Here is a 22845-nt window from a genome sequence, read left to right on the forward strand (position 1 = left end):
GTTCCGGGAGCGAAGGTCAGTGGGACCGGAAGTGGAGGCGGTTGGTGGGGTTGGCAGGGCTCACGGACGCAGTCCGGGCGGCGGTTTGCGAACTGCGGCTAGGTTTTGTGTAGTGCTCTGTCTCCTCTCTAGCGGGGTCGTGGCTGGGCGAAATTGGACACTGCGGAGGTAGAGGAACTAACGTCGGGCGAGCAGGACTCTCGTGGCTGGGCCCATGGCCTCCTGCGCGAGCATCGACATTGAGGACGCCACGCAGCATCTGCGGGACATACTCAAACTGGACCGGCCCGCCGGAGGTGAGCCGGGATGGGGTGTGTAGGCTCTTAGCGAAGTGGTGGACGTATGGCGTGGATCTGAACCGTTTTCGGGTGCCATAGGCTCCATTAGCCAGACTCGGGATCCTCCGGTTTGATTGCGGAGGACAGGAATTGGAGTCATGGATGATCCCTGGGTATATCCAGAGAATGGCGCAGACCCCTGGGTGTTACCCCTCCCCATCCTATGCCAGACCATTCTGCCTTGTTCTTAAGTGTTTTGGCTGAAGGTATGGCGCTCTCCTCGGAATCCACTCAATCCATCTGGTTTCCTTGCCTCCAAATTTCAGTGCTTTGAGAACTGGCCCCGTATCCCTCCTCGCCAGGGTTCAGAGGCCTGGTGCAGTGTCGGTTTAGCGAGTTCTAGGCCTAGAATTAAGTGATCTGCTGAAGAGCCTCTGTGCCCACCCTGCAACTTGGCTTCCCCCCAAAAGTGTATACTCCCAGGCCAGGTGTTGCTCTGAAAACGATTTTCTGGCAAAAGGTGGACAACCCCAAAAGCATGTTTCTCCTGGATTGAAGGCAGATCACAGACAGGCTCTGATGAGGTTAGATTAGGTTCCAAACGTCAGCAAGCCCATATGTTCCCAATTCATTCGAGTTTTACTTAGGCTCCCAGTATCCTCCTTGGGGCTACTCTTCCCAGATGAGAGTTCCCAGGACAGAAGGCCACCAGCATTGTAATATAATGTTATTGTAAAAGGATGGTCAGGGTACTTTGATGGGAATGGGGAAATAACGGTGAGGGAGATAGAGGGCTGGTTTGAGAGGAGACTGTTAGGGCTAGTTTGGATACTATAGACAGGAGATTGAATACCAGGAAAAGTCCTCGAGGCACTTATGTGGAAGACACATATTACAAAAAGGAAATAGTATGTATAAAAATGAGATGTTTCCGTGCGATTCAGAGACGTTTGAACATTGAGGTGGTTGACCAGAGATAATGGTGTACATACTGAGAAGTGATTCTTTTCTCACACCTTTTATGCCTGCTGGTGGAACCCAGACTGCTAAAGCGGGCACTTGTACTCTCCAGTGGGTTCAGCTGAGACAGCCACAGATAATCCGTTTGCTGTCTGAGCCTCCTGGGCTTGTGCTTTCAGGGTGTGCTCCCTTGACTCATGAGGCGGTTAGTGCCTCTGATGCCCACGGTCAGCTGAGCAGACAACTGTGTACAGACTTTGTAGAGCCTGGCATGATTAGCTGTGTAGCCTAGGCCTTTTTATCCTCACCATAGACGGCTAGGAAGGGAGAGTAGCCAGCTCATCCCTGAGCAGCTAGAGTGGTTCTAGTCCTAGTGAGAGAGAAAGGGTCTTTCCATGTAATTCTTTTGTTTGGTGACCGGCACTTGATTTTTTGGTTGTTGTTGGTTTGGGTGTTCGTTTGTTTTTTAGGATAGGGTTTCTCTCTTTAGCCCCGGATGTCCTGGAACTTGCTCAGTGTAGTTTGTATAGGCTGGCCTCAAACTCAGAGATCTCCAGAGTGCTGAGATCAAAGGTGTGCACCGCTGCTGTCCAGCTGATGGTTTTCTTTTCAAGTAGCTTCTGCCTGTCTCTTCCTCGAAGGACTTATCAGACCTAAGACTGTCTTATGACTGAAAACTTGGTCTTTTCCTGAAGTGCCTTCTTGCTAGCGAGTTTGGGAAGTGGTATCTGAATTAGGGAGTTTTTAAACTTAGCCAAGAAGCCAAGCATAGTAGCATTCACTTGAGTCCCAGCACTTGGGAGGCAGAGGCAGAATTGTCAGCTGAAAGATACCTCAGGCTACGTGTTGAAGCCCAATCTCAATAAATAAGAAAATAAATAACTACATAAATGGAGACATAGCTCAGTGGTAGAGCAGTTGTCTAGCCTGTGCAAAGAAAGCCCTGAGTTTCATCCCTAGTACTACCTCATTCCCCCAAACAACAATAAAAACTGGCCTAGCAAGCAAGTGATGCCCAGGACTCAGTCCTCAGCACTAAGTGGGAGTGGGACCAGCCACTGCAAACATCTAAAATAATGTCATTCCTGATTCTATACCCCACCACATGCCCATAGCTTCTCTCATCTTTGTCTAGTTCCCCATGTGCCTTTTTTCCTGAGTTTACCTGCCCAAGGTGGCTTGTTAAGTAACTCAGTGTGGCAGACCCCCTCCTCTTACTTTGCATTAAGAACCCTTCTCCACAAACTCCCACTGTGTTTGAGTTCTTGTATCTCACACAGACTCTCAGCTGTTCTGTATGTTGTCTTGCAATATTCTGTCCCCTGGCTACAGCTGACTATGTAAAATGTAAAACCTTGTAGAGCCAAGTGTGCTAGCATGTACTTGTAATTCCAGCACTTAGGAGGCAGAAGCAAGATCTCAATTTCAAGGCCATCTGACTACACAGGAAGGCCCTGTCTCAAAAAAGGGAGGGGTGATGAGCTTCTCTGGCTCTCACTGCACAGAAAAAGAGGCTGAACAACTGAGCCTCATCTCAGGCATCTTCAGCCTCCACCCTTGCCATGTTTTATTTCTGGATTGTTTGTTTTAGAGTTACCTATTCTATTGTTTGTGTGTTTTGCCTGTATATATGTGTGTGTACTACATGTAGTCTTGGGGCCTGAGGACATTAGAAGGTACCACAACCCTTGGAATTGGAGTTAGAGATGAATATGAACCAACATGTGGGGGCTGAAAATTGAACCCAGGTCCTCTGCAAGAACAGCGATTGTTGCTTAAACACAGAGCTATTTCTCTGACTCCATTCTGTTTTGTTTTGAGACAGGACTTCATTATGTAGTCTAGGCTAGCCTAAACTTCATATACAGCTTAGCATCTCCCTGAACTCATAGTCTTTCTGTCTCATCCTCTCAAATGATGAGATGACAGGCATGTGCCACAACACCCAGCATTTCCCATGTTTGTAAGTTGTAAATATAATTGCTATGATATCCTGATTGTTCTTATATCCTCCTTCAAATCAAGTTTGTTTTCTATTCTTAACCCAAATATTAACTGGCGTAATTTGGGGTGGGTTGGGTTGTTTGGTTTTTGGTACTGAAGATCAAACCAAGGGCCTTACATATAGTAAATAGGCAGTCAAACATGCTACCACTAAGCTGTGCCTCTGGCCCCATTGGAAGGTCTTTGCCAGTTTGTAACCTTCCCATAGAGGTAGAAGAGTCTCATGTTCATCCTTGGCCCTGCTGTATAACCACACTTATAGAATGAAGAAGGAACAAAGGACCCTCCTCCCCACTGGACATAACAAATGCTCCTGAGTACTTTGTGGTCTAGAGCAGTAGAAGAAGCTCATGGTAGGCATAGCAACCTTTTCACTGCGTCCTTTTCTTTCTCTAGGTTCCAATGCCGAAAGCCAAAGGCCATCCAGTGCCTACAATGGAGACCTCAATGGGCTCCTGGTCCCCGACCCGCTCAGTTCAGGTGATGGTAACTCAACGAACAAACCTGGTATACGGACCATGCCACCCATTAACCTGCAGGAAAAGCAGGTCATGTGAGTACCTGAGAGAAAGTAATGATGATAATGATATCTTTGCAGGTTTTGCTTAGCCATAGGGATAAAATTAAAGTCAAATGGGCAATCAGCCTCTGCTTCCTCTCTTATGGATGATCTGACGCAGAGCACTGTACCTCACTAAATATATACTAAGACAAGGGATGCGCACAAGCTAAAGCCTTGGCCTGGATGCCTAGTGTAATGGAATTAACCTCATTTGTCAGGAGGGAGGTGAGCAAGGGGAGCTGTGTATATGGGAACCAGGCAGAACTGGGAATCTGGTACTAGACAGCTTCATCGGGTCAGTGTATCTGTAGCACCCTCCACTGAGCCTTTTGGAGAACAAGGACTAGGTGTATGTACCTCTTCCAGTTGCCTCTCTGGAGATGACAGCTCCACCTGCATTGGGATTTTAGCCAAGGAAGTGGAAATTGTGGCCAGCAGTGATTCTAGCATTTCCAGCAAGGCTCGGGGGAGCAACAAGGTGAGTACCAGGACTTTGTGGCATATATAGTGTATGGGAGCACTCCCATGAGTACCAGGATTTTATGGCATATGTACTGTGTGGGAGCACTCCCACACATGGGAACCACTTTGTTAAAGAGTGTACCTTGTTTTCAGAAAACCAGTGTTGACTCCCAAACCTCTGTGGAAATCTGATCTAGGAGATGTCAGTGGGTTCTAGGTTTGTACCTGTGGACCTGTCCTGTCCTCAGGATTGTTAACTACTCCATCCCTCAGCTTCTTCAACCTTCCTTACTCTGAGTTCTCAGGTGAAAATCCAGCCTGTCGCCAAGTATGACTGGGAGCAGAAATACTACTATGGCAACCTGATTGCAGTGTCTAACTCCTTCTTGGCATACGCCATTAGGGGTAAGTAAGAACATGGAGCAAAAAGGAAGTGCTCTGCTACAAACCCCAGAGATGCAGATGTAGTCAGATTCTAGGGCACAGTAGAGGTTTCAGGCTTCCCTGACATCTCCCAGGGTTGGGGGAGCTGGTGAGGAGAAGCAGACTCGGTAGGCGCTGTGGTGATAGTAGGAGGCAGGCAAGGACAGGGCTCCTGCTGCTGCTGCCCGGGGCTGGGTGCTGGCTCACAATCCTCTGCTTCTCTTATTCCAGCTGCCAACAATGGCTCAGCAATGGTCCGTGTGATCAGTGTCAGCACTTCGGAGCGGACCCTGCTCAAAGGTTTCACAGGCAGTGTGGCTGATCTTGCTTTTGCACACCTCAACTCTCCACAGCTCGCCTGCCTGGATGAGGCTGGCAATCTTTTTGTGTGGCGCTTGGCTCTTGTTAAGGGTAAAATTCAGTATCCATTCCCAGGCCAGGGGACTAAAACGGCAGAGTTGGGTCTAGGGCCGGGGCTGGGCTGCTAAGGGTTACATCATCATCATCTATCTATTGAGCCTTAACTCCCTACTCAGAGAAGAGATTTTAGTCCATATCCGGCAGCCAGAGGGTACAGCGCTGAACCACTTCCGAAGGATCATCTGGTGCCCTTTCATCCCCGAGGAGAGTGAGGACTGTTGTGAGGAGAGCAGCCCGACAGTGGCCCTGCTGCATGAGGATCGGGTGAGAGCACTGGCTCTGGAGAAGGAAGGCTCAGAGCTGCCTGCTGAAAGTGCACATGGACTAAATCCCTCCCTGTTCCCTAGGCTGAGGTGTGGGACTTGGATATGCTTCGCTCCAGCCACAACACCTGGCCTGTGGATGTCAGCCAAATCAAGCAAGGCTTTATTGTGGTGAAAGGCCATAGCACGGTAGGTCTGCAATGGGTCTCTTCTCTGCCTTGCCCCTCATCCGTGCTCTTCAGCTACTCCCCATTTCCACAGCTGCCCAGGGGGCTTTACCAGTATGCTGCTCGTGGGGATGTTGAAGACAAATTGGCTGTCACTTGTACAGTTCATTCCTAATCTAGCTCTGCTCTGCGAGTCTGGTTTTCTCTGTAGTGCCTGCCCTCCACAGTCAGCACACAGGAGCGTGAGGCCACTGTTGGTCAGCTCAGTTCGCTACCATCTTCATTTAGGAAGGGCTCATTCTTACCTCTGGTCAGGAGGCAAAGCAAAGCTTTTTGGGTTCTTTGCAGTGCCTAAGTGAAGGAGCCCTCTCCCCTGATGGGACTGTCCTGGCTACCGCAAGCCATGATGGCTTTGTCAAGTTCTGGCAGATCTATATTGAAGGTCAGGATGAGCCAAGGTAAGGCAAGCTTTGAAAGACACTAGTTAGTGTCTGCCCTGTTTAGAAAGAGAGACAGATCATTCACTCTAACTGTTCACCTGTCTGCTTGCAGGTGTCTGCATGAATGGAAGCCTCATGATGGGAGGCCTCTTTCTTGCCTCCTGTTCTGTGATAACCATAAGAAACAGGATCCTGAGTGAGTGAGCGGGCAGGCAAGTAGGTGGGCTTTTCTGTGGGCTTCTAGCTGGTAACCAGTCAGTGCCTGTTGCTTTTCAGGGTCCCGTTCTGGAGGTTCCTCATAACCGGCGCCGACCAGAATCGAGAGCTGAAGATGTGGTGCACAGTGTCCTGGACCTGCCTGCAAACCATTCGGTAAACTAGAATGAGGGAGGTAGACCGGGGATATAGCTTCTTTGAATTCTCAGTCTTACTTACTTGGTCTGCTTCTTGGCTTCCTAGCTTCTCCCCAGATATCTTCAGCTCAGTGAGTGTGCCTCCCAGCCTCAAAGTTTGTTTGGACCTCTCAGCAGAGTATTTGATTCTTAGTGATGTGCAACGAAAGGTAGGCTGCTATGGTGGTACGCTGGAAAGAGCTGGTGTTGCTGGGCAGGGCAGGGCTATGTGACATAGCCTCCGTTGAGTTAGGAGTGTGTTGCTCATGCAGGTCCTCTATGTGATGGAGCTGCTGCAGAACCAGGACGAGGGCCGCGCGTGCTTTAGTTCTATCTCTGAGTTCCTGCTCACCCACCCTGTGCTGAGCTTTGGCATCCAGGTTGTCAGTCGCTGCCGGCTACGGCACACTGAGGTCCTGCCTGCTGAGGAGGAGAATGACAGTCTGGGGACCGGTGAGTTGCCCAGGGGCAGGATTATACGTTGGTATGTGGGAAGTGTCCAGGCACAGAGCAGGCCAAGGCCTTAATGATCCACACTGTCCTTTCAGAGAGTTCCCATGGAGCTGGAGCCTTGGAATCCGCAGCTGGTGTGCTTATCAAGCTCTTTTGTGTGCACACTAAGTGAGTGTCAGGCAGGCCTGCCATGTCCTGTCTATGTTCCCCCTACCCTATGGCCCTGGCCTTTTTGAGTATTCTCTTCTCCCCTTTGCTGCTCTTTAGGGCACTACAAGATGTGCAGATCCGCTTCCAGCCACAGCTGAACCCTGATGTGGTGGCCCCACTCTCTACCCACACTGCCCACGAGGACTTCAGTGAGTAAGGGAACAGGAGGGAGACAGGTTCCACTGCTGTGGCTTGGAGACCTGACTAGGCAGCTTTCCCAGCAGCATTTGGAGAGTCTCGACCTGAACTAGGCTCCGAGGGGCTAGCTTCAGCTGCTCATGGTTCCCAGCCTGACCTGCGGCGCATTGTGGAACTGCCTGCTCCTGCAGACTTCCTCAGTCTGAGCAGTGAGACCAAGCCCAAGTTGATGACACCTGATGCTTTCATGACACCTACTGCCTCCCTGCAGCAGGTACTTCCTTCCTCAGTGGAGAGAGCTCTGGTAGTGTCCCATTAGCTGACCTTCGTGCTTATTCTCTGGATTTTCCCAGATCTCTGCATCCCCTAGTAGTAGCAGCAGCAGTAGCAGCAGCAGCAGTAGCAGCAGCAGCAGCAGCAGCAGCTCTCTAACAGCTGTGTCTGCTGTGAGCAGCTCCTCAGCCATGGACCCTTCCTTGCCCAGGTAAGATAAAAATCAGAATTGGGTCTAGTGCCAGTCTGAGATGGATTACAATTGCTAATGCTTTACCTTTCTGCCAGTAGACCACCTGAGGAGCTGACCTTGAGCCCCAAGCTGCAGCTAGATGGCAGCCTGACGCTAAACAGCAGCAGCAGCAGCCTGCAGGCAAGCCCTCGAAGCCTCCTTCCGGGCCTGCTCCCAGGCCCAGCTGACAAGTTGATTTCCAAGGGACCTGGTCAGGTGTGTTGGGGGGTGGGGGGTGGGGGGAGGAAGGGAGGAAGGGGAGGGTATGTGTGTGGGGATATGCATGAGTATAAAGTACTGGGTAGCAGCAGGTGTAGGTCGATGGGAAAGATTGGAGCACTCTATTCCTGCATATTTTTCTGCTGACCCTGATGGGCCTTGGAAGTGTGACATTTCCCCAAAGGTTAGAGCGGCCTCTCATTGCCATCTCTCGTGAGCTGTGGCCCTACTTTCCAACTGCATCTCTCTTTCCTGCTACATTATGGCCGTCACTGCAGATCCCAGTGACTTGTTTTTGCGCCCCTTAGCCCCTGTTACTTAAGCCTTTGTCTTTGCCCTTCTCAGGTATCCACTGCTGCCTCTGCACTGTCCTTGGATTTGCAGGAAGTGGAGCCATTAGGGCTACCCCAGGCCTCCCCAAGTCGAACCCGTTCTCCTGATGTGATCTCCTCAGCATCCACTGCCCTGTCCCAGGACATTCCTGAAATCGCATCTGAGGCCCTGTCCCGTGGCTTTGGCTCCTCTGTTCCTGAGGGCCTCATTGAGCCAGACAGCATGGCCTCAGCTGCCTCAGCACTACACCTACTCTCTCCTCGGCCCAGGCAAGGCCCTGAGCTTGGCTCTCAGCTGGGTCTGGATGGAGGCCCTGGAGATGGGGATAGGCATAGTACCCCTTCCCTGCTGGAAGCAGCCCTGACCCAGGAAGTTGCAACCCCTGACAGTCAAGTCTGGCCTACGGCACCTGACATTACTCGTGAGACCTGTAGCACACTGACAGAAAGGTGAGAAGCTTAGAAGGGGAAAATTATGCTTGGGGTGGGAGGGACATTAGGATTAGCCACTCCTGAGCCAGTGTATTTCCTTAGCCCCAGGAATGGCCTCCAGGAAAAGCACAAAAGTCTGGCTTTCCACAGGCCACCTTATCACTTGCTGCAGCAACGTGACAGTCAGGACACAAGTGCTGAGCAAAGGTGAGCGCCACCTGGGTCTATGTGCTCCTCTGTGAAGGAGAGCCATTAGTAGGGGGACAGCAGGTGAGCAGGCTCTTCCCCTTCCACAGTGACCATGATGATGAGGTTGCCAGCCTTGCCTCTGCCTCAGGAGGTTTTGGCAGCAAAATTCCTACTCCACGGCTGCCTTCCAAGGATTGGAAGACGAAGGGATCCCCTCGGACGTCACCTAAGCTCAAGAGAAAAAGCAAGAAGGATGATGGGTAGGAGGATAGGAGGCTTCTGGGACCAGGGCCAGGGGTGGTCTCCTAAGCTGCCTGATGTGACCTGCAATGCTTTTTTGCCTATGTAGGGATTCAGCTGTGGGATCCCGGCTCACAGAGCACCAGGTATGTAAGGGAGGACCTTCTACCTATGGGACCCCATCCCAAGGTGGGGGGGGGACACACTTTGAGCTATTTCTTTTTTGGGGCGGGAGGGGGTGGAGATAGACAGGATAGACATTGTGTAAGTTGTCAGTGCTTCTGGCAGGTGGCAGAGCCCCCTGAAGACTGGCCAGCACTAATTTGGCAGCAGCAAAGAGAGCTGGCAGAGCTATGGCACAACCAAGAAGAACTGCTACAGCGTCTCTGTGCCCAGCTTGAAGGTCTTCAGAGTACTGTCACAGACCATGTAGAGCGTGCCCTGGAGACGCGGCATGAGCAGGAGCGTATCCTTGGGGTAGTGGCACAGCATGGTAGTAAGATGCGGTAGCATTCTTGCCTAGGAAAGGCGTAGGTCCTGTTGTAGGCCTGTTCCTTAGCTCCACCACAGAACGGCGGCTGGAACGGGCACTGGCTGAGGGGCAGCAACGGGGTGGGCAGCTGCAGGAGCAGCTGACACAGCAGCTATCCCAGGCATTGTCTTCAGCTGTGGCTGGGCGGCTAGAGCGCAGCGTAAGGGATGAAATCAAGAAAACGGTTCCTCCATGTGAGTTTTCCATGAGCTTTCTTTCAAGTGGGCTGGGTGAGTGTAGGGCTTTTTCAAACTTCTGGTTCATCCACCTGCCTCTCCTAGGTGTCTCCAGAAGTCTGGAGCCTGTTGCAGGTCAACTAAGCAACTCAGTGGCTACCAAGCTTACAGCTGTGGAAGGCAGCATGAAAGAGAATATCTCTAAGCTACTCAAGTCCAAGGTGATGTAGGATCCAGGTTGGGGGAAGTGTAGCTAGACAGGCCAGGTTGGGCTCAGGCTTTCAACTTGACCCCTCTCTATATTTTAGAACTTAACAGATGCCATTGCCCGAGCAGCTGCAGACACGTTACAGGGACCAATGCAGGCTGCCTACCGGGAAGCCTTCCAGAGTGTGGTACTGCCAGCTTTTGAGAAGAGTTGCCAGGCTATGTTCCAGCAAATCAATGACAGCTTTAGGCTGGGCACACAGGAATGTGAGTGGCATCATAAAACCCAAAGTAGTAGGAGTGGTTGTCCTCTGGTGCTACCCCTTTTATGATCCCCGTTGTTACCCTTTAGATTTGCAGCAGCTGGAGAGTCACATGAAGAGCCGGAAGGCCCGTGAACAAGAAGCTAGGGAGCCTGTGCTGGCCCAGCTTCGGGGCCTGGTCAGCACACTGCAGAGTGCCACCGAGCAGATGGCGGCCACTGTATCTAGCAGTGTTCGGGCCGAGGTGCAACACCAGCTGCATGTGGCTGTGGGCAGGTGTGTGGGCAAAGCTCTGGGTGAGGTGGTGGGCTAGGAAGGGCCAGAGCAGGCTTCCTGTCTACCTCACTGGCTCGCTTCCCTTTGCAGCTTGCAGGAGTCAATCTTAGCACAAGTACAGCGCATTGTCAAGGGTGAAGTGAGTGTGGCACTTAAGGAGCAGCAGGCCACCGTCACTTCCAGCATCATGCAGGCTATGCGTTCAGCTGCTGGCACACCTGTCCCCTCTGCCCACCTTGACTGCCAGGCCCAACAAGCCCATATCTTGCAGTTACTGCAGCAGGGCCACCTCAATCAGGCCTTCCAGCAGGTATGATAGTGTTAGGTCTTAGTGATTGAGTAGCACTTGACAAAGATGTGTCCTGACAAGGTGCATAGACTATATGCCCACTTCCCCAGTAGTCTTTGGGCTGTCTGTCAGACTCATGCTAGACCACTTTCCTTCTACCTTAACCCACCTTTTCTGAGGAAAACTTCATAATCTGATCTTCTAAAGTAGCCTTACAGCCCTATCAGAGTTTCTGAACATCACTTCTGGAGCTCTTAGAACCCAACTTTGGTCTTCTGGCCGTGGGCCACACTTCTCAGATAAGAAAGCCTCCCATCGGGCTGGTGAGATGGCTCAGCGGGTAAGAGCACTGACTGCTCTTCTGAAGGTCCTGAGTTCAAATCCCAGCAACCACATGGTGGCTTACAACCACCCGTAATGAGATCTGACACCCTCTTCTGGTGTGTCTGAGGACAGCTACAGTGTGCTTATATATAATAAATAGATCTTTAAAAAAAGAAAGAAAGAAAGAAAGAAAGCCTCCCATCCTGGTACTGGGGATGAATTAGCATGCTGTCTCATTCTCCTCCCAGGCACTGACTGCTGCTGATCTCAATCTGGTGCTGTATGTGTGTGAAACTGTCGACCCAGCCCAGGTTTTTGGGCAGCCGCCCTGTCCACTATCCCAGCCTGTTCTCCTTTCCCTAATCCAGCAGCTAGCATCTGACCTTGGAACTAGAAGTGACCTCAAGCTCAGGTGAGTGGGGCAGTCAGGGACCAGACGATGAGTTAGAGGTAGGGATAGAGAACAGTTCATAGCAGACACCCACTCTTGCCTGACTCCCACCCCCTAGCTTTTCTACCTATATTCTCCACCCATTCCCATATGAGGCTTAGAAAGATTCTTTATCATTGTTCCTCTGGGCTTCAGTGCCACCAGGGGGCACTCCTTTCTGCTGCATCCACCTATACCCTGCCTTTCTCCCCTATCCCCAGCTACTTGGAAGAAGCTGTGATGCACCTGGACCACAGCGATCCCATCACTCGAGACCACATGGGCTCTGTCATGGCTCAGGTGCGCCAGAAGCTCTTCCAGTTCCTGCAGGCTGATCCACACAACTCACTTAGCAAAGCTGCCCGCCGCCTCAGCCTAATGTTACACGGCCTTGTGACCCCTAGCCTCCCTTAGCCATTTAAAGAGGGATGAGGTGATGCTGAAGGCCAGTTGGCAGGTTTAGGTCAAGGCAGGGCCATGTCTGCTGTTTCCCTGCTCAGGCCTTCCTCTCTGGTGTGTGGAGGGAGGTATGCAGCAGGGCTCACGGGCAGTGCTCTACTGATTGTGGTAACCAGCAGGGTCAGGCGGGCCCAGGGCACGTAGTGTGCCTTCTTGGGTCCTACCATGCCTGAAGCGTGACCCCAAGATCGTGACACCACTTGAGTTGAATTTTCCATGTTCCTTTTTACCTATAATTTGGATCTTTTTGTTTTTGAAAAACATTGAGAAATGCAATTAAAGGCTTTTGGAATAAAAGAAAGTATGTGTGTGATTTTAGTTTGTCTTTGATGTGACTATTCTTTCCTCCCTTTGGGGAAGTCTGTCCAAACCAATCTACTCTGGGGTCCCCTGGCACTCATTCTCATCTGATAAACTTCCTACTCACACCTCCCTGTCCAATTCAGGCAACACGGCCTAGAGCCAGCTCAGCATCATCTTGCCTCCTCTCTGGGCAGTTTTGCCCTCTGGGGTCCTCCTCTTCTCTGCCTAGCTGGATGCTGGAGGCGGGGCTGACAGCTGGGATGATGCTCCGCCTCCAGGCCCCATCCAATCAGAATCCCTTCCTCTGTGGGCTGGGTCCACAGGCAGCTCTCCAAGCCTCTCGCTCCTGCACTAGGCTTACAGCCAGGGATGATGTGCAACTGCTGCCACTGCCACTGGCGCCGCCGCTGTCAGCGGCTACCCTGTGCCCTGACGCTGTTGCTGCTACTACCACTCGGTGAGTGTGAGCGTCCTGGGCCCAGGCTGCAAACCCTCTCAGAGGTCCTAGCCAGACTGGGTGTAGGGTATGGGAGCAAAGGAGTTGGAGATGAGCAGTGAGGGCTCTGGGAGCATGCGATAGTGGCTTCAGGATGGAAAGTACAGTGCAAACACCTCAGCTGTCGGGGGAGAACTTTTAAATCCTGTAGCCCTCTTCTGACAAAGGGAGTCTGGCCCCCAGTAGAGCTCAAGCCATGGATCTCTGATCTTAGAGTGACTGGCTTTGATCCCCACCCAGCCCAGTCAGTTTCAGCCGACACACTTGTCTTTAGGGAGGCAATCAAAGTGCCAGGTGGAGCTCATGAAGACTACAGGAAGACTGCCTTCTGCCCACGACCTCCTGCTTCCAGACCCTCTACCCCTGAATCTGTCTCTGACCTAGAGTCCCAGGAACTAGAGAAGGAGCTAAGCTCTGGGACCCAACACCCGCTTTCTGTTCCCACATCACACCTCCATGTGCATCACAGTCCAAAGCCTATCTTGAGAGTTAAGCCAAGTGATCTCCAGCTACCCTGAAGTTCCCCGGGGGGCACCTCTTTCACGCTGAGTCACGTCCCCAGAGCAGCATCCGGTAAACAAGCTCCTGACAAATGGACTCTAGCTCACTCTATTAACCATTCTCCATCCCCAACCCACTCCTAATCTCTACCCACCCAGCAGTGGCCTCTGAGGGCCCAAACCGCTGTGATACCATATACCAAGGCTTTGCTGAATGTCTCATCCGCCTGGGGGATGGCATGGGTCGAGGAGGCGAGCTACAGACTGTCTGCAGGTACCGGCAGGTGGGAGGCGATGGGTAGGTCGGTGGGAAGCACCAACCCAATCTATGCTACTGCACCACCACCCCAGGGCCCCGAGTCTCTTCCCAGTCCAAATCGTTGTGCTCTAACCCCCCTAACCCCATTCTGTAACAGATCCTGGAATGACTTCCACGCCTGTGCCTCTCGGGTCCTGTCAGGCTGCCCAGAGGAGGCGGCTGCAGTGTGGGAGTCACTGCAGCAAGAAGCTCGCCGCGCCCCACACCCAGATAATTTGCACATCCTCTGTGGCGCTCCTGTGAGTGTTCGGGAGCGGATTGCTGGCCCAGAGACCAACCAGGAGACACTACGGGCCACAGCTCCTGCACTGGCTCCAGCTCCAGCCCCTGTGTTGCTCGCCGCCGCTCTAGCGCTTGCCTGCCTCCTGGGGCCTCTGGCCTAAACAGTCTGGTTGGCCAGCCAACAGTGCCCTTGCCTCCCATCACTGCATGCAGTGGCTGCCATGTGAGCTCTGCAGTATGCACACTTTTCATTAAAGGTATTTATATTTGCACCAAGTTGGTTCCTTTCTCCTGGCTGTGGCCCTCTTGACTAAAGCAAGGAACCCCAGGAAATTATCTCAGCATGGAATGTGTGTGCCTCAGAACCTCCACAAGGGACTCAATCATCCTCACAAACATTCATTTTGTGATGGCGGTATTGAGGTTTCTTTCCATTATGCTATAGGTCCCAAGAGCATCCTGGGTCCCAAGAGCTCTGGTAGAGACCCAGGATCTGCCAGAATGCACAGCCCTTCTCTGCCTTTCCCAACCTGGCAGAAATGTGGTGGCAGCGGCTGGGGACTACAACGGGGACCCCAGGGTGAGAGTTCTCCATCTCAGACTCCTACCCTCAACTACTCACCCCTGGTGGCCAGTCGAGGTCTTTCTCAGGTTCCTTGCGGCCTGCTTCTCCCTCTACTAAACCTCAGCCTTCAATACGTGCTCAGACTCAGTGCTCGGTCTTCTGAGGTCTGGACTGTCCAAAGAGAAGCCCACCCGGAAACCCCTGTCTAAGTCTAAACTCAACCCCCTGACAGGATCAGAAGTTACAAAAGCTGAGGTCATAAAGAGGGGTGCTCTGGCTTCTGCTTTCCACAAGTTTGCTCTTTGGGGTTTGCAGTGAGGAAAGAACATTATTCAAGAAGGCCTTTTGGAAGCAACAGTGTTCCACGAAGAGTATGTGGTGCGGGCAGAGCCACTGTTCATTGCACTGGGGCCAGAAAAACAGAGAAGGTTAACACTATGTCTTCTTTTTTTTTCCTCCTCCTCCTCTTCTTCTTCCTCTTCCTCCTCTTCTTTTTTAAGATAGGGACTTCCTATGTAGCTCTGACTAGCCTAGAATAGGCTGGCCTCAAACTTGGAGTGATCCTCCCGCCTCCTCTTCCAAGGTGCTAGAATTACAAGCATAGGCTGCCATTCCTAGCCTTAAAAATGAGGACTTTTGTGGACATTGTAATGGCCCCCTCGTGGGCTTCTCCTATTTTTGCTCCTTCTACTTTCTGAGTTGAGAAACTGATGCTTGTGTTAAGCTCCTTCCCACTTACCTACAAGGTTCTGCATTCCCTGCTCTGCTTCCCTGCAGAACCAGCTCTGCCTACCCAGTCCTTGAGGATGGGCAGTCTCAGAGGTAAGGTAGCACACGGGAGGTGATAGCACATTTGGAGGGCTGCCTTATAAGTGGCTCGGAATCGCTGGGGGGCTCGCTCAGCCAAGTGCTTGTCACACAAGTCGGAAGACCTCAGTTTGGCCCCTAGGGCCTATGTAAAACATAGAGTGGTGGCATGCACTGGTGTGTAGTCCCAGCCCTGGGGAGGGCAGAAACAACTGCATCTCTGGGAGTTGCTGGAGAGCCAGCCAGCCTCGCCTAATCAGTAAGCTCCAGGTGAGAGAGAGAGAGAGAGAGAGAGAGAGAGAGAGAGAGAGAGATATCTCTCAAAAAACAAGGTAGATAGCACCTGAGGAATGATGCACAGGTTGACCTTGGTATGCACACTCCCACTTCATACATACATACACACATACACACACACGCACACACACACACACACACACACACACACACAGAGGGAGGGAGAGAGAGAGAGACAGAGAGAGAGAGAACGAACAGGCCAATGAGATGACCTAGCACTCAGTAAAGGTACTTGCCTGCAAGTCTTATAGTCATCTGACTCCCACAAGTTATCCTCCGACCTCCACATAGGAATTGTTATATGTGTGCACATGTACTCATACATACATAAATAATAAACATTAAAATTCATCATTAAAAAAGTGGCACCAAAGCCGGGTGGTGGTGACTCACGCCTTTAATCCCAGCACTCAGGAGGCAGAGGCAGGCAGATTTCTGAGTTGGAGGCCAGCCTGGTCTACAAAGTGACTTCCAGGTCAGTCAGGGCTATACAGAGAAACCCTGTCTCAAAAAACCAAAAAATAAAATAAAATAAAATAAAGTATTTATTTATTTAATGTATGTGAGCACGCTGTTGCTCTCTTCAAGCACACCAGAAGAGGGCATTGGATCCCTTTACAGATGGTTGTGAGCCACCATGTGGTTGCTGGGAATTGAACTCAGGACCTCTGGAAGAGCAGTCAATGCTCTTCTGAGCCAGCCCCAGCCCCAAGCCCCTCATTGACCTAGACTTTTATATCTCACTATGTCGTCCTGGCTGTCCTGGAAAACACTACATAGACCAAGCTGGCCTCAAATACATAAAGATCTTCCCACTTCTACCTCCTGAATACTGGACCTAAAGTTGTGTATCACCTTGCTAAGCCTGTCTATCTGTTTTATAAAATACATCTATTGTGTGTAGGTATGAGAGAGGGTGCTGGCAGATGTGACACAGTACACGTGTGGAAGTCAGGAGAAAAAAACTTAACAGGAATCGACTCTCTCCTTCCACTACACAGATCTCAGGGATTTAACTCAGGTCACCATCTTGCTGGCTATATATATATTTTTTCAATGTGTGTGTGTGTGTGTGTGTGTGTGTGTGTGTGTGTGTGTGTAGCCCTAGCTGTCCTGAAACTATCTGTAGACTAGGCTGGCCTCAGACTCACAGAGATTTGCCTACTTTTGCCTCCTGAGTGCTAGGATTAAAGGCATGGACAGCTCACGTCTATTTTGTTGTTGTTGTTGTTGTTGTTGTTGTTGTTGTTAGAATATTCTTTCATCGTTCTTCTTGGTCAAGAAACAGCTATTTCTTGATTGTCCTCACCTCTTCTAGAAAGTACTCTGTAATTGAATATAAGCTGAATGGAAAGTATCTCAAGATATACACAGAGCTGGGGCTTTTCCCTGTCTCCGCATAACACTGGATTGTGACTACCTACATCCCAGTGAAAATTCACAGATGTGGACTCCTCAAAGGTAAAGGGTGCTTTTTGTGTCTCTAGCACCCAATCTAAAAATAAAGAGTACAGCGTGGAGAATAAGGAATGAAAGAATCTCTTAACTCCAACATGGGCATTTTTATAGTCAACATGAGCTTGTACTAAAAATGACTCCAGGGCATGTCATCCTGGGACACCTCCCTCAGCATGGGCGTATAGTTGGGAGTGGTGTGCTGGAGCTTCGGATCCTGATAGTTTTCTAGACCTAGTAAATGGCCAGGAATAGCCTGCTTCTGTAAGCAGGGATGGCTGCTCTGGCCAGCCATTGGTGGGGTGGGGATTACAACCCTCCTACAGTGACCTACATTTACCCTGATGTTTGCTCCCTAAGTCCCTACTCTGCCATGGGCTGGGATCGGAGGTTGAGTGGGGGAAGACTTTGCTCTGTGGCCAGGGGCTTAAAGGCTTTATGGGTTTTATCTCAGAGCTAGCGCAGACGGTTGGGATGATAGCCAAGATGCCGGTGCCTAGGCATAGCTACCTAGGTCTAAGCACGGTCACAGTGTTCTACAGCTGTAGATCTATATAGACAAGGTGGAGTTGACCATTCAGATAGATGTCCTGGGACCAGTTGCCATCACACCAGAACACGTTCCTGCTAAGCCTGTGTTTTTCCCTAGATCCCAAACCAATACCTGAATATACAGCGTATACGAGTAAATACTCGTTCCTTTATTTGCCAAATACCTTGACAAATAAAAGACTATAGATTTCTGAGTGTTATCAACTCTGGACTTCTATATTATTTTTTTATTGTGAGACTAAAATCATGATTACAATATGTTCATAGTAAATATAAGGATAGGAAATTCGTATGGAAAGGCTTGAGGGTGACATCTTCCCCGAGAATTCATATAACTGTGGAAATGTCAGAGCTGGATTTGATCCCAGATTTGGCCCCAAAATCAATGCTCCTTTTTTGTTGTTATTAAAATTATTTATTGGGCTGGTGAGATGGCACAGCAGTTAAGAGCATTGACTGCTCTTCCAGAGTTCATGAGTTCAAATCCCAACAACCACATGGTGGCTCACAACCATCCGTAATGACATCTGACGCCTCCTCCTGGTGTGTCTGAAGACAGCTACAGTGTACTTACATAAAAAAAATAAACCTTTAAAAATTATTTATTTATTCACTTTATCACCCCTTCCTTTCCTCTCAGTAATCAGTCACACAGGTCCTTCCCCCATCCACTTTCCCTGTCTCTTTTGAGAAGGGGAAGCCCTACTCTGGGTATCACCCCTCCTCATGCTGTTTTTTTTAGGCAAGGTCTCCCTGTGCAGCAGCCCTGGGTATCCTGTTGCTATAGACAGACCATGCAGGCCTTGAACTCAGAGGTCCCCCCTCTGCTTCCCAAATCACACCAGGCTGGGTTAAAGTTCATGTTTTTAGTAATCCCATAACCCTTTGAGAAACAAATTTCATTGCTGCCATTTTGAAAGATGGTCTTAATCTGTATCCCAAGAAAACTTATAACTTCTATAACCTGGCCTTTTTTTTTTTTTAAACCTCTCACTGCAATATCCCCTTAAATTCCTGAGTGCCAGGATTATAGGCATGTGGGAACACACTGATGAATTTTTTTATTGAGATAGGACCTTAATAAATACACCAGGCTAGCCTCAAACTAAAGTCTTTCTTGTTGCTGCTTCCAAAGTACTAGGATTACAGGCTAACGATGTTTTGTCTTTTTTAAAAAAGTAAAAGTTGTTTCAAAACCTAGTGTGTTAGTACAAAAAAAAAAATCTTTATTTTTTTAATTAATTAATTTTTTGTTTTTTTTTCAAGACAGGGTTTCTCTGTATAGCCTTGGCTGTCCTGGAAGTCACTTTGTAGATCAGGCTGGCCTCGAACTCAGAAATCTGCCTGCCTCTGCCTCCCGAGTGCTAGGATTAAAGACGTGTGCCCCCACGTCCAGCTTCTTTGTTTATTTTTGAGACAGGTTTCTCTGTAATAGCCCTGACTGTCCTGGAACTAGCTTTGTAGACCACACTGGCTTGGAACTCAGAGATCCTCCTGCCTGAGTGCTGAGATTAAAGGAATGTGCCCACCATGTCAAGCTTGGTAACAATCTTTTTTATTCGTTATTTTATTTTATAAATCTCGTGATTCATTTGTGTTTGCATCAATACATTAACAATCTTTTTTACTTTTTATTTTATGTTATAAATCTCGTGATTCATTTGTTTTTGCATCAATACATTAAAAAAAATTAGCCCTGGCGTGATGACACACTCCCTTGCCCTTCAAGAACTCCTTCATCTATAGAAGAATCTTGCCATTTTTTTTCCATTTCTCTCGGTCATTACCTTTCCCAGAACTTTTCCCTCCACAAATGGCTCCCCAGCGGTGTCTAGCGGCAAACAGACCCACCCCTGGAAAAGAGCTCTGCTCCGCCCCGAAGACGTTGATTGGCAGGCACTCCGAACCCCCCCCCCCCCCTACACACACTTGCGTTCGCGTCTGGAGGCTCCGCCTCCCTTCCGTCCCTTGGCCGCCCAAGTTTGTTTTGGCGTCAGGCGCGCGCAGTAATGACGCCACCACGCTGACGCGGGAGGATGGCGGCGGCGCCCGTGGCCTGGGCTGGGAGACGGTGGGCTGAGCCGCCGAGACTCCGGAGAGCCCGCCGCCCGCGCGAGGTGAGGCCTTCCGGCTCGGGGCTTCGGCCTGACCGGCGTGAGGGGCCTGCGAGTTCAGCCGCGGGCGCAGCCAGGGCCTGGCGCGACTCCGAGCCCTCGGTCCCCGTGCACTGGGGCCTGTGGGCTGGGGAGCAGGCCGGGCTGTGGCTACCCGCGGTCCCCAGGCATGGCCTCGAAACCTCCTGCCGCGTTAGGCCCGATGGACTTGGTCATCTGCCTGTCTGTGGCCCAGCCGTCCCGCGTCCAGCGCGGGTCAGGTTGATCTAACCTTGTTGTGTGCGGCGCCTACTCCACACCCTTCCCTTGCGACTGAACGCCAGGGTCCTGCGGGGGCCATCGATCGCTTCCATGTACTGGCTGGAAAAAGGGCCAGAGTCCAGCTGGGTCGCTTGCAAGGCAAACCTGTCATACTTATAAGGAGAGCCCCGCTCAGTCCTCTGAAGCTGCTGCGTGTATAATTCGCACCAGAAAAATCACTCGTTAAAATTGCCTCCTTAGTCACTGTAGGGAAAAACTAAACCTTGTAGCCTGCAGCATTCAAAGCTTATCATAATCGGATGTGGCCTACCTAGCCCTGCAGAGAACGCCTGGGCACGTCTGTACTGCGATTATGTAGTGTTTTGTTGAGGCATGTGAGCCTCCTATTAACTCTGTGGTTTCATACCCTCGAGGTTCAGATAGCTGCTTTCTCGGTTTGTGAAACTTCCGTTCATTTCCACCCTCACTCACCAGTAGAGGAAATTAACCTGTGTCTTTTTGAATCTATCACCAATGTCTTTTCCTTGGAAAACTGTCTCCTGCGTTCACACAGTAGTAGTGTTTAGTTAAAGCTATCGGGACACTGACTTGAATAGATACAGATTAAGCCTTGGGGGAACATCTGTCATGGCCAGCATTTTGAGATAGTCACAGCAAACAGTGACATCTTGAAGTATTTTTTTTCAAGATACAAATTCAAGAGTTTTACTCTTCTCTAGATGTGGTAGACTACACTTCCGATCAATAAGGGCTAGTTTAGGCTACATAGTACATTTAGGACGAACCTGGGCTATATGAGACCCCGTCTCAAAAACAAAATACTCCAAAGCCCTGGTTTGGTGGTGCATGCCTGTGATCACCGCACTCCTGAGAGAGAAGCAGGAGGATGCCCAAAAGTTAAAGGACAGTCTGATATAGTGAGGCTGTCTTGGGGGTGGGGTGGGGGGAGTCTTCACTTTATTTTTCTGCTGATTTCGTTGATGGAAATTGAACTCAGGGCCTGAACCCTTTTCACTTAGCTACATGGTCAGCTTACAATGTATGGTAGCTTAAATGCTGTAACCCCAGCATTTGCGAAGCAGAAGGAGCAGGATTACCATGGTACTTGAGATGATCCCAGACTGCATATCGAGTACCAAGTCAGCCAGGACTACAGAGTGAGACCCTGTCTCATGAAGCAAAACAAAAAATAAGAAAGAAACAAGATATGAGGTAGAAATCTGTGCTTTTAAAGTTTTTTTTAAGTCTCCTTCCTCCCCCTGTACAGTGATTGATCCTGGGCATTTTGCATTCTAACAACTGAGCTGTGTCCCCTTTTCAGAAAATTGTGAAAATGATGCAGTCAGGGCATAGTTGTGCACACCTGTAATTCCAGCATTTAAGAGACTGAGGCAGGAGGATTGCTCTAAGTTTGAGGTCAGTCCTGCTTCTATAGTGAGTTCATCAGTCAGTGTAGCCTGGGCTACAGAGTGAGACCCTGTCTTGAAATTAAGAAAGCAAAGCTAATGATATTACTGTACTTCTTGGATGAAGATTTGTGCTATTGCCCCTGGAAGCTACTGGCCTTGTAGACTCCTGTTATGGATCGTTGCCCATACCTTGGAAAGACTTTGAAAGATCTAAATATATGCCAATAATGTTCTATTGAGGTACACCCCTAGCCCCAGAAAACTTCCCTGTCCATCTGTCTATCTCCCTGTGTGTATGTGTGTGCTCACTCGTGTCGGTGAGTAGGTAGGTAGGTTGGAGACAGTTTGTGAGAGTTGGTTCTCCTGTTGGTTCTAGATAGAATCGGGGGTCAGTCTTGACAGCAGGTGCTTTTGCCACTGAGCTCTCTTGCCAGCCACATCATGGTTGATGTTTTTGGTTTGGATCTAATCAAGACTAATACCACTGAGGTAGAACCCTGGCCATCTTTTTCACTTTTGATTTTTTTTTAAAAACATTCTTTTTTTTAAACAATATTTATTTATTTATTATATGTAAGTACATTGTAGCTGTCTTCAGACACTCCAGAAGAGGGCATCAGATTTTATTACGGATGGTTGTGAGCCACCATGTGGTTGCTGGGATTTGAACTCAGGACCTTCAGAAGAGCAGTGGGCACTCTTAACCACTGAGCCATCTTGCCAGCCCCACTTTTGATTTTGAGATGGGGTTTTACTACGTTATCCAAGCTGGACTTCAACTCACTCTGAGACAGGTCTTGGGATTTTCCTGCCTCAGCTTCCTGAGTAGCTTGGATTATGGGCCTTTCCCACAAGCCCCAGCTAGATAATGTCATCATTTCCCACCCCACCCCAGGGTTCTTTGTGTAGTTCTGGCTGTCCTAGAACTCATTCTGTAGACCAGGCTGGCCTTGAACTCACAAAGAGTTCCTGTCTCTGTCTCTTGGGTGCTGGGATCAAAGGCACACACCACTACTGCCTGGCAAAAACGTCTTCTAAAATTGTTCTTCATATTGTCTGTGTGTGGGATGATGCCCTGTGTCTTGTGTTTTCTTCAAGGTCATTTGTAGGTATCTGAGAGCTCTGATAACATCATTTCTCATCAGATAGATACAGTTGATCACTCCTCTAAAGGGATTTAGGGTTCTAATTTACTAGAGGGTGAGTTTGCTGAATAGGCAAGTTTTCTAAGTCTAATTGTAATCCTGTGCTTAAGATGAATAAATGAGCCAGAGAAAGTGCAGCCTACAGGAAAGTTGCCTCTGACTTTGAGGTATAGTTTCACATTGTAGATTTCCTTGTCACTTGGAACAGAATGTCCTTGAGAATCCAAATGCTTGTGGGATCTGAAACAGATGCTGAAGTCAGTCACAAGGTCATAGTTGGATGAGTGAAAATTTGGTTTGGCCTTTCATTTGGCTTTGTTAGTATGAGGATGGTCTATGAGCTACTCTGACCTTC

The 22845-nt window shown here is 49.8% G+C and overlaps 3 protein-coding genes across 11 annotated transcripts in view; all 3 read left to right on the top strand.

Moving 5' to 3' along the window:
• Nucleotides 1–10: 10 nt before the first annotated feature.
• On the top strand, nt 11–12363 carry Edc4 (enhancer of mRNA decapping 4). 8 transcript variants are annotated; one of them, XM_006530902.2, is made up of 29 exons: nt 11–296; nt 3639–3795; nt 4171–4282; nt 4572–4671; nt 4921–5110; nt 5226–5373; nt 5457–5561; nt 5888–5997; nt 6092–6175; nt 6256–6351; nt 6439–6541; nt 6644–6824; nt 6920–6992; nt 7092–7183; nt 7259–7446; nt 7526–7656; nt 7734–7893; nt 8242–8678; nt 8763–8867; nt 8957–9109; nt 9199–9235; nt 9378–9555; nt 9660–9815; nt 9903–10018; nt 10106–10271; nt 10357–10543; nt 10634–10853; nt 11405–11568; nt 11808–12363. In XM_006530902.2, exons 1-29 carry the CDS (start codon nt 215–217, stop codon nt 11998–12000), a joined length of 4224 nt encoding a protein of 1407 aa, XP_006530965.1. In that variant the 5' UTR covers nt 11–214; the 3' UTR covers nt 12001–12363. The 8 variants fall into 8 exon arrangements, with proteins under 8 accessions (XP_006530965.1, XP_030099364.1, XP_006530964.1 ...); XM_030243504.1 differs by having other exon boundaries at nt 8811–8867; XM_006530901.3 differs by having other exon boundaries at nt 12–296; nt 7256–7446.
• A 341-nt stretch (nt 12364–12704) lies between these two features.
• Nrn1l (neuritin 1-like) lies at nt 12705–14161 on the top strand. 2 transcript variants are annotated; one of them, NM_175024.4, is made up of 3 exons: nt 12705–12805; nt 13504–13618; nt 13761–14161. In NM_175024.4, the coding sequence occupies exons 1-3, from the start codon at nt 12718–12720 to the stop codon at nt 14044–14046; spliced, it is 489 nt and encodes a 162-aa protein (NP_778189.1). In that variant the 5' UTR covers nt 12705–12717; the 3' UTR covers nt 14047–14161. The 2 variants fall into 2 exon arrangements, with proteins under 2 accessions (NP_778189.1, NP_001288103.1); NM_001301174.1 differs by having other exon boundaries at nt 13507–13618.
• Nucleotides 14162–19611: 5450 nt separating this feature from the next.
• Nucleotides 19612–22845, top strand: part of Pskh1 (protein serine kinase H1) — a 31329-nt gene continuing 28095 nt past the window's right edge. The window contains exon 1 of the mRNA NM_173432.2: nt 19612–19678. The gene's annotated coding sequence lies outside the window, so the exon portion shown is untranslated. The remainder of the gene's footprint in view (nt 19679–22845) is intronic.

This window comes from Mus musculus, chromosome 8 (assembly GCF_000001635.26).
Source record: "Mus musculus strain C57BL/6J chromosome 8, GRCm38.p6 C57BL/6J".
NCBI lineage: Eukaryota > Metazoa > Chordata > Mammalia > Rodentia > Muridae > Mus > Mus musculus.

What these genes read in the sequence shown, in the direction of transcription:
- Edc4 (XM_006530901.3), top strand. Translation starts at nt 215, where the DNA reads ATGGCCTCCTGCGCGAGCATCGACATTGAGGACGCCACGCAGCATCTG. An exon ending in ACCTGCCTGCAAACCATTCG is followed by an intron (nt 6,352 to 6,438) that starts GTAAACTAGAAT and finishes TTGGCTTCCTAG; the next exon opens with CTTCTCCCCAGATATCTTCA. An exon ending in TTAGTGATGTGCAACGAAAG is followed by an intron (nt 6,542 to 6,643) that starts GTAGGCTGCTAT and finishes TTGCTCATGCAG; the next exon opens with GTCCTCTATGTGATGGAGCT.
- Nrn1l (NM_175024.4), top strand. Translation starts at nt 12,718, where the DNA reads ATGATGTGCAACTGCTGCCACTGCCACTGGCGCCGCCGCTGTCAGCGG. An exon ending in GTTGCTGCTACTACCACTCG is followed by an intron (nt 12,806 to 13,503) that starts GTGAGTGTGAGC and finishes CTACCCACCCAG; the next exon opens with CAGTGGCCTCTGAGGGCCCA. An exon ending in GAGCTACAGACTGTCTGCAG is followed by an intron (nt 13,619 to 13,760) that starts GTACCGGCAGGT and finishes ATTCTGTAACAG; the next exon opens with ATCCTGGAATGACTTCCACG.